At 37.8% G+C, this 10,735-nt stretch overlaps 2 protein-coding genes across 2 annotated transcripts; both read left to right on the plus strand.

The window, feature by feature from the left end:
- Nucleotides 1-1,205: 1,205 nt before the first annotated feature.
- LOC132299718 (TMV resistance protein N-like) lies at nt 1,206-1,908 on the plus strand. Its single transcript, XM_059796503.1, has one exon. It carries the CDS (start codon nt 1,219-1,221, stop codon nt 1,705-1,707), a length of 489 nt encoding a protein of 162 aa, XP_059652486.1. The 5' UTR covers nt 1,206-1,218; the 3' UTR covers nt 1,708-1,908.
- LOC132301195 (disease resistance protein RPV1-like) lies at nt 1,800-10,478 on the plus strand. Its single transcript, XM_059798470.1, has 6 exons — nt 1,800-1,813; nt 3,108-4,176; nt 4,372-4,647; nt 4,753-5,508; nt 5,594-6,076; nt 10,398-10,478. Exons 1-6 carry the CDS (start codon nt 1,800-1,802, stop codon nt 10,476-10,478), a joined length of 2,679 nt encoding a protein of 892 aa, XP_059654453.1.
- Nucleotides 10,479-10,735: the final 257 nt, after the last annotated feature.

A 10,735-nucleotide genomic window follows, 5' to 3' on the forward strand; every position in this document is an offset into this window, starting at 1 on the left:
GACCCAGGTCTAGTTATGAACTTCTACAAAGATACATGTTCTCAAGCGGAAGACATTATCAGCGAACAGGCCAAACTTCTTTATAAGCGCCACAAGAACAAGCAAATCTGACCATTCGTATCACTCGCACTTGTGGTTTTATCTCAATATGAACTCTATCTGTCTGCATCTGAACTAGATCTACATCAATTGTACTCAAAAAACTGATTTTGTTTTACTAAATGGGTGAGTTTGTAGTTCAGTTCTGTCTGACAGATTTTTTTTTGGTGTTTGAAACTCCCAACAAGGACTTTCCTCTTTGATGTTGTACTGAATATGACTTGCCAGTTCGGAGAAGAAGAACTAATTAACTTGTGCGATTTTCCTCAGCGATTTAGAGGACAAACTCTCTGTAATTACTCCCTTCAGAGGACAAGCTCTCTGTAATTTCTCCGGTGGAGAAACTGGCGGCGGTGATGCTACTCGAGACTGGAGAGAGAAAGGGGCTGTCGGAGGATTGCAGAGTTCAAATACCCAGAAATCACCTTCAAAATCGCAGACAAACTTCGTTTACAAAAAAGGGAACGATATGGAGAATAATACATTTAGGGTTTTCGAGATTGATAGAGAGATAAGATGAAGGGAGATAAAAAGGAGTCTTGGCCTTTGGTTCCTGAGATGAAAAGTAAGTTGTAGAGATTACAAAGGAAAGGGTGAGACAGAGACGGAGGTAGAGAGGAAGTGACGAGAAAAGAAAGATGGGTTTTAGAGTTTGGTTGTGTTTAATCAAATCAATTATAAGGGCAGTTTTGTGATTTCATATTTTATTCATACATGTCAGCAGTGACATCAGTTTGAGTATTAAATTAAACATGGGTATAATAGTAAATTCATATTATTGTGAAAAAACAAACAACCGGGGTGTCATAATAAAAATGACTTAGGTTTAATATAAGGGCAATAAATAGAAGGGTGTCAGAGCATTTAGTCCATAAATAACTATAGTGGGCTAGACTTTATTATTTCAAGTCAAGTCTTACGCTATTCTTGGAAAAATAAGCATACGGAACTCTTATTATTTCAAGTCTTACACGATTCTTGGAAAAATAAGCATACGGAACTCCAATGGTCCAATCTATATAATTTAAGGTTATGCCCTTCTCCTCTCATGCACAACCAACTTTTCCTTTCCTTTCCTTTCCTCTCCTCTCCTCTCATCAAAGTGTTTGAGCTTCGAAAATGACAGCTTCCTGTGTTTATGACGTGTTCTTGTCTTTCAACGGTGATGATACTCGTAAGAAATTTACAAGCCACCTCTTGGCCGCTTTGGATCGCCATAGTTTTTACACATTCATAGATGACACTAAACTCACAAGAGGACAAGAAATTGGTCGCGGACTGCTCGAAGCAATCGAGCAATCTAAGGTCTCCATTATTGTATTTTCAGAGAACTACGCGTCCTCAAGATGGTGCCTTGACGAGCTTGTCAAGATCATGGATTGCAAGAGCGCACTCAATCAGATTGTTATTCCCATCTTTTATGACGTCCGACCCTCCGACGTTCGCTCACAGAATGGTTGTTATGCAGAAGCATTTGCTAGTCACGAAAAACGGTTCAACTTTGAATCGTTGAAGAAATGGAGGTCGGCTCTAGCTGAGGCAGCCAATTTGTCCGGTTACGTCTTGCAAAATGAGGCCAATGGGTACCCAATTATTTTTCTCTCTTAAAAAAAGAAATGGTGAAGTGCAAAAAAAACCCCTATTGTTTGAAAGTGTCCAAATAATACTGCTCTTCAAATTCCACTCTTGTAATATGAAAAATGAGCAAACAAAGGTTTCTAAACTCAAAAAGAGACATGTGCCAGTTATGTGATAAAAAAAGGCTCTTTAATACTAACACTACCTTTTTGGCTTTCCAAATTGCCCCTCATTCATTTCTCCCTCATTTTTATATATATAATACCCAGTTTCATTATTTCACTCTATAAATACTCTATTTATATTTTATTTCTCTTTTTATAATTTCTGTTATGTAAACTAAAATTTATAGTTTTCTTCTTCGCATTCTCTTCTCTCTCTAACAGCTTTCTTGCACGTATATAAATTCTATTTCTTTAATACTAATAATAATAGATAATAAAAAAATTAAATTTATCTTTCTTAAAAAATTCTGCTTATATCCTAGTTTGTGTATCATAGGCTCTCTTCATGTCCATGTGATTCTATTTCTTTAATACAAATAATAATAAATAATAAATAAATTAAATTTATCTTTCTTAAAAAATTATGTTTTTATATCCTATTGTGTGTATCATAGGCACTGTGTATGTCCCTGTGTGAGATGTTGTGTCGAGTATATATATATATACAATAATATTTTTTTTATAAAAATAATAATTCTGTCTAAAACATAAAATTAATTTACATATTATGTTAGTAATTTATTTTTCCATATTCACGTGATCAAATAATTAAATATTAATTTACCTAAAAAATAAATAAAATTAAATATCAATAAAATAAATATATATACACCTAAATGTCTATACCTAAAATATACATTTTTAAGAATGAAATCTTTGGTCAAGCATTATGGGGTTGTCATCTGTATTCAAGAAAATAGATTATTCCGTACAAAAAATATAGAGTATTTTTATATTTATTTATATAACTATTCAGTAATTATTAATAAGAATATGATTTGGCACTTGACTTCAAATATATATATATATATATATATATATATATATATTACATTATATGTTTTTTTATTATTTATTGATTTTTTTTACATTATATTTCATTTGATTTTACTCTATAATTTTGTTTAAGCCTTTTTAAGTTATTTCAACTTCTACTCATCTTTAATTATTTTTATAAAAAGAATCTCCAGGGGCATTTTCATACAGTATTTTTTTTCTATCTCACTTTATTTAATTGAAAATAAGCCCTTATTTGCTCGCTTTTTATACTACAAGGGTTAGACGCGTTAATTTCACCTTTGTTTTATTTTTTATTTTTTAATGTAAAATTTCTTAATTTTATTTATTGATTTTTTTTTTAATGTAAAAAATCTTAGTTTTATTTTTTGATTTTGTTTCTCCTAAACGGTTAAATTTTTTTGGTAGGTGTTGTGAGTCGAGGTTTATTGACACTATTGTTGGAGAAGTCGCAGATAAATTGAATCCAACAGGTTTAAGTGTTGCGGTGTACCCAGTTGGAATAGAAGATCGTGTTCAACAACTGAGTGGGTTTCTGAAGTTGGGGTCTGATGATGTAAGGATTGTTGTCATATTGGGGTTTGGTGGAATAGGCAAGACAACAATTGCTAAAGCCATGTATAATCGCATACATCATCAGTTTGAAAGCACTAGTTTTCTCGCAAATATTGGACGAAGTTCAAGCCTTGTTGAACTACAAGGAAAGCTTCTTCGTGATCTCCTTAAGGATGGAAAACATAGAATAAGTAGCGAGGATCATGGAATTGAGGTGATAAAACAGCGAGCATGGTGTCGAAGGGTTCTTCTTGTTCTTGATGGTGTGGACAACATTCGCCAATTGAGAGCATTGGCCATAAATCGTGATTTGTTACGTCCAGGAAGTAGAATCATTGTAACAACTAGAGATTTGTCTGCAACATCTTCACTTCGAGCGGATGATGTGTATATGCCTGAGAAATTGAGTGAGGAGAAATCTCTTCAACTCTTCAGTTGGCATGCGTTTAGGACAGAGCATCCTAAACAAGGCTATGAGATCCTCTCTAAGGAAGTAGTGAGCTATGCTAAGGGGCTTCCTTTAGTTCTTGAAATTTTAGGTTGTTTTTTGTTTGACAAAACCATACTTGAATGGAGAGATGAATTGAAGAAGTTGGAAAAGATTCCTCATCTTGAAGTTCAAAAAATACTTGCGCTGAGCTTGGATTCACTTGATGATAAACAGAAGGGTTTATTCTTAGATATTGCATGTTTTTTTGTTGGAATGGACCAAGATTTGCCAATCAAAATTCTAAAAGGCTGCGGTTTTTATCCAGAATCTGATATTAGGGTTCTATCTCGTCGTTGTCTCGTAAGCATTGGGAGGAACCGGCTGATGATGCACGATCTAATTCAAGACATGGCTAGAGAGATCGTCCGTCAAGAATCCCCTGAAGAGCCAGGCGAACGTAGCAGGTTATGGTATCATGAAGACATTCTTGACGTACTGAGAAATAACGTGGTGAAAACTCAATCCCAGAATTAATTATACATCTTGTCAATGTTAAAATGCCATATCACACAACACGTACATCATAGAAGTCACACACACTAGGATGGGAACCTATTTTCAACACATTGTCACACACACACACACACATATATATATTCTTATATCTACAACTTGTATTTTCAATAGGGGACAAAAGCAGTTCAAGGCTTAGTTCTGAACTTGCCTGAATCAAAGGAACTACAACTAAATTGGAAGGCATTTACAAAGATGGAGAGGCTGAGACTGCTTCAACTCGATTTTGTCCATCTAAGTGGAAGCTACGAATATCTCTCTGGAAGACTTGTATGGCTATCTTGGAAAGGATATCCTTTAGAATGTATACCACCAACCTTAATTTTGGATAATCTGGTTGTCATTGACTTGAGCTATAGCAAGCTTAAACAAGTTTGGAGAGGAACAAAGGTAAGATGATACTACTGTTTTTTTTAATCATCTGCTCCAAATTACTTAATTATATATATATAATGACATACCTGTAAATTTATTGTTTCTTTTTGTTACTAACAGGTTTTGTACAAATTGAAATACCTCAATCTTAGTCATTCATATTTCTTGATCAAAACTCCAGACTTCACGGGACTCACCAGTCTTGAGAAATTGTTGCTTAATGATTGTGCAAAGCTGGTAGAGGTTCACCGATCTGTTGGATGTCTAAAAAATCTTCTTGTCTTGAATCTAGGGAATTGCAAGAATCTTAAGAAGATTCCGCTGAGCGTTTTTATGCTGAAGTCTCTCTTTCATTTGAATCTGTCTGGCTGCTCGAAATTAGATTGGCATCAGGGAATTACGAATAGAAAATTGAAACAAGCTTTTCGTCCTATAAGTCAAGGTTTCGCAATTTTTCAAGGATCACGATTTGAAACAAGCTTTTCGTCGTATCAGTTATCCTGTAGCATCAGGGAATTACGTATGGAAAGTTGCAATATAACAAATTTGCCCAGTGAAATTGGTAGTTTGGTGTCCTTAGAATATTTGAATCTTAGCAGAAACAAATTTTCTAACCTACCAGCCACCATCACTAGCCTTCCACGACTGAGGTATCTCGTCATAAACAGTTGTACTCGGCTTAAATCACTTCCAGCGCTTCCAGTAAGTTTATGTGAATTGTTGGCAATCCACTGTACATCATTGCAGAGCATATCAATGGAATCAAAAGCCATCATCACTAGCCTTCCAGTACTGAGGATGAGATTTTACCGTTGTCCCAAATTAGTCAACAACAATTGTGCATATAATTTTAGAAGAAATTTCCTCAGTTGTCAGGTACAATACAATACTCTCTCTTTATATATGTATATGTAGTATTAGAAACCAATTAATTAACCCTCAGCTCGTGGGACTAATGTAGGGACTGCGAGAACAAGAGTTGCATATTATTCTTCCCGGGAGTGAGGTTCCGAGGTGGTGCAACTACCAGAGTGAGGGACCCGTTATACGTTTTCGGGTGCCTCAGCTCATGGGTGGGACAATACAAGGGGTTATTCTCTGTATTGTATTTTCTCAGCGCGTGGGCACCATATTTAAATATTTTCTCAGCGTTAAATATTGCGTTTGTAATGAAGCGAAGAGGTCTAGGGGACCACGTAGTAAACCAACAGTTCCATGCGGTGCACAAATGTGCCTCTCCTACATACCGAACCAGCACCTTGAATCTTGGTTGGGCGTTGGAGATGAAGTGGAGATGAAAATTATGAATTGTTCTGGAATTGATTTTAGGGTGAAGAGGTTAGGGGTTCGTCTGGTTTACGAGGGAGAGAATCATCCTGACTCATATGATGATGCCTCACATCACTCGTTCACTACTGCCTCTAATATTATTTGGGTCAATCGGGTTAACCTGTTTAAGATTTTTATTTTATTTATTTTATTTATTTATTTATTTTTTTTTTTTTTTGAGAACATAAAAGACCCATTTGAAGGCTTCTAGAGTGAAAGGTTCAGAGTGTGTAAGAATTATTTGTCTGATTAATAAAAAGAGAAAAAAAATGGATGTACAAAGAAATTATATGTGAGAATGTTAAATAACAAGAAGCAAAAAATCTCTGTTGGTAAGAATTTTAGTTATACAAATATAGGTCACTTAATTTGGGAAGTGACATGTGACCTCACAAGAGGTGTGTAAAGATCTTCCTGATATTCCAATGTATTGATAATCGCATGAAATTTAATGTTTAGCATAAATTTTGTTAAATCACAATTTGCAATAATATTAGTACTGATTGTGAGATAACAACAGTGCTTAATAGAAAATAAATAAATTTGTTTAAGTAAGGATTGTTATGATACTCAATCTTGTCTTGGATAGGAAAAAAAATCTTTGTTGGGCCAATGATATTGCATCATACGTGTCATTAAGGGTATGGGCTGGTTTGGTGCTCAAGGGTGGCTTGGGCTTTATTTTGGGGTTCCGGCCCATCTATACATTCAACATATATACAATACTTAATTTCCCAAAAACAAACAAAAAAAAAAAAAAAACAAACAAACAAAAAAAGCACATTGTTTCCTTATAATATTTGGAAAAAAAAAAAAAAAATCATTAACACTTGAAATAAAATTACATGTATAAGATCCTCAACAAATAGTGTAACTTGGACAATTTGAATAACTTTTGAAAAAATAAGTACGAGGCACGAACATGATTAGAGTAACTTTTATTTCACTTATGTCATTGAAAATTTGAATAGTTATTATTTATTTTTTCCTAAATAAATTTAAATAGTTACATGATACATGATCATATGAAACTATAATTGATCCTCATTGTTCCAATCAATCTTTGCATTGAAAAGTATATTGGCATCAAACTTTACGAGATGCTTCTAATTTTATTTGTTGCTCATTTTTTTTTTTTTTTTGGAGACTGAGTTCAACTTTGGTTACTGTAGGTGCAAAATTTCGCTCAACCAATAATGATTAAGGAAAATAAAACAACTCACTCAATCAATAGTAAAATAAACAAGAACAATATATCTCGAAGCGTAGAATTGCTTGATCCCTTTATTGGAGGTCTAAGCCTCTATTTATATACAAAAGATTGTAAAATTATGGTAGGACTCGCGTTGTTTGCCCTCCAATTCTTTCTATATAAACATTCTTTACTAATAGAGTTCTTTCCATTGTCTAATTTTCCATACATAGAACTTGCCTTGTACAGAACTTCCTATCTCAGAATTTTCCTTCTACGGTAAATCCTTCAACTGGTAGGACTTGTGCATTCTTGAATAACTGGGCTGAACATATTTTGATTCGGCTGGGCATGAGTAACGGACCGGATGTTAAATATTAACAAGTTGGGCTGATGACCTCTTGATTCGGCCTTGATGGAGGTTGGAGGACAAATAACAATGGTCTTGGGTTATAAGTACCCTCAATTTGGGCTTGAGCATGATGGGCCTTATATGTCCTTGGAATGTAGATATGTGTAGTGATGACGTGTGCGTTTTTTATTGGAGGGAGTTTTTTTTCCCTCCACACTTTGCCCCAAATTTCATTTTGAATTGAGTGACGGCTCCTATTAAAGAGGGAATTGAAACCGGTTTTTTACTTTGCTTCAGAAACGGTTCGAGGTCTTTCATTATTACTCCGTCATACAAGATTTTGCAAGAGTTACATTCGCCCTTGCTGCACTTCTGCGTTCTTCATTCCATCGCTTTGTTAGGTTAGTTTTTTTTTCGCATCTTTCTCTTCAATCTTTCATTATGAGTACTTCATCTACTCCCGAACGTATAGACATTGGGGATTCTGAATCCACACCTTCATCTTCCCCCGTTCGCATTAGGGCTCCCCCTCCTAGGGTTTCTACAGATCGTCTTTCGTTGAATCAATTAGGTACTTCCCCCCTTCCAGCCGAGACATCCACCTCAGGCTCTGATTATGTTCTTACTCATGAAGAGAGGAAATCAATCATCTCTATTCGCCGCATCAAGTTCTATATTGCTTCAGTAATGGAAGAATTTGATATTCCTGAGGGAGTAGAAATTGCAGAATATCCCGAGGGTGCCGATTTTACCTCCGGCGAGGGAATTGAAGAGAGTGAATTGCTTCTTTCGGTAGGGCATCTTAACGCCCTCCGATTCCCTCTTCATCCCTTCTATCATTTAGTTTTCAACAGGTTAGGACTTGCCCCCCTTCAGGTAAATCCTAATTTCTTTCGCATCCTTTCGGCACTGTTGGTGCGCCAGAAATTAGAGGCTCTGGATTTGACCCTTGCCGACCTTCTGCTTACTTACAATATATCTAAGCATAGGACCGAGCCTGGTCGCTTCTTTTTTACCTCTCCCCTTCATCAGAGGATATGCACGAACCTTCCTTCATCCGAAAAGAAGTGGAAAGAAAGGATGGTTATAGTTAAAGGAAAATGGTTCGTGCCCCAATCAATTACGCTCCCCATCCCGCGCAAGTTCGGGAAATTAGGTATAGAATACTTAACCTCCCTTCATACCAAGTGTTCTGGCTGTTTTCCTTGCCAAGTCTTAATGTTTCGCCGTACTTATGAGTTTCTTGGTGTTTTTTCAGCTACATTCCCATCCTCCGCAGTAAGGAACAGACTTTCTTTTCTTGAGGAATGAGTCTGGAGTGACCCCTCGCCTATCGAGGACCTGCTAACTTCTTCAAACCTCAAGGATATTGCCTCCAGTGCTGTTGCTGCAGACCTCATGGATCTGTCTCTACCATCCTTTGACAGTTTCCCCATGACTGAGGAGGAGATACGGAGGGTTGAGGCTTTAAAAAAGAAAGCCGAAGATGCCCAACCCTTGGTCGTTATTAGATTTACTGAGGATGAGGTGGAGGCTGAGGAACCACCAATGAAGAAATCTCGCCTCAACCCCCCATCCTCTGGCAAGGGCAAGGTCCCTTCTAAAAGCAGAGGGAAAAAGGCTGGAGAGGCCGAACCTGAAGATGAAGTCAGGGCCTTTGTTCTGGCTGAGACTGGGGCTCCTTGGACTTCTTCTTTCACCAGGGCTGACAAGTCAGTCCTGCACTCAGGGGATTCTATAATTACAGACCCTTCAGCTGCACTGGCGGTGGCTCGAGGGATGTGGCTCCCAAAGGACGAGGAAGCCATCAGCCAAATGGGGTTGGAACAACTACTCCCCTCTGCCCCGGTCCAGGCCATAGAGGTTCGCATTGCTCCTTCAGAATTATGTTACTCTTGCTTGCTTATGTTTCCATTTATGCTCATATTTGTTCCTCTGTTATACAGAGTCTATACCACACCATGGCCCTCTGCGCCACTGCTAAAGCCCAATCCCTTTCCATCAAGAAGCTGGAAAAGGATCTTGACAATGCAGAGAAGAGAGCCACCACTGCCTCTACCAATCTGAAGATAGCTTCTGAAGCCAAGGATGCGTATAAGAGGCAGCTGGCAGCCTCTGAGGCTAAGGTGGATTCTCTTCAGGCCGAAGTTCAACGCCTGACCGAGGCTTTTACTACTTGCTTCAAGGCGGGGAAGCAAATGCAGGGGCGCCACTCCTGTCTGGCACACCTGGCTAATGCTAAAGCGTTCCGGTCTGGCTATAATCAGGGCTCAGGCCCTAGGACGATGGATCCGGATGCTTTTGACAAGCAGGTGGGGGTGCACTTCCCATATGATGAAGGGCTAGAGGCTTTGGAAGCTGAAATCCGCTTTGCCGAGATGGTGAAGGCGCACCTGAAGGGTACTCCTAGCTCTTCTGCCCCTGCGGCTTCAATTCCTCCTACCCCAAGTCCTACTGTAGTGGATGCTTTTGAATCTACTCCCTTTGATCCGAAGAGGAAGTAGAACCATGTATTTTGTTTTTAAGGACAGCATGTTTGGGATAATGAATATAATTTTTTGTTTTAGGCTTTCAATACCTGATTTGTTTTTGCTATATGCTTTTGATACTGTTCATATTTTTCTGACTGGTAATGTGTTTAAACAAAACACATTGTCTTTATGCTTCGGATTTATGCTATCCGAGAAAAAGCAAGGATGGTGGGAAGAAGGAGATCCTTTTAACAGTTTAGTTGATATCTCAGGATGATTCATATGGACAATGATTTAACTGTTAAGTGAACTCTCCTTGCCTTTTACTTGCCTGCAGTAGACGTATACATACTCTTTCCTTCTTGTGTGTTCCTGATGTGGGGTGGATCATGATGAACTTATGATATATCCACATCCACAGGGTATTAAACACTTGGAGTCCGGAGGAAAGAGTTCTGATCCAGACACCAGAGGTCTGAAGCGAATTATTCCTCGGCACTGAGTGTGGATGAATATTGTTGAATAGGACACTTAGGGTCCGAAGCTGTCTCGGACACTTAGGATTCGAGGCGGATTGTCCCTCTGCACTGAGTCGTGGAGGAATAATGTTGAATAGGATACTTAGGGTCCGAAGCTGTCTCGGACACTTAGGATCCGAGGCGAATTAAACACTCCCTGGCGCGGAGCCGGAGGGGTGGTTTTGCCGAGCCGGACACTTAGGGTCCGGAGCGAGATTTTTGCCGAGCCGAACATTTAAGG

Source organism: Cornus florida, unplaced genomic scaffold (assembly GCF_030987335.1).
Source record: "Cornus florida cultivar Cherokee Brave unplaced genomic scaffold, ASM3098733v1 CherokeeBrave_3.0.0_Hap2_Chr03, whole genome shotgun sequence".
In the NCBI taxonomy this organism is placed as follows: Eukaryota; Viridiplantae; Streptophyta; class Magnoliopsida; order Cornales; family Cornaceae; genus Cornus; species Cornus florida.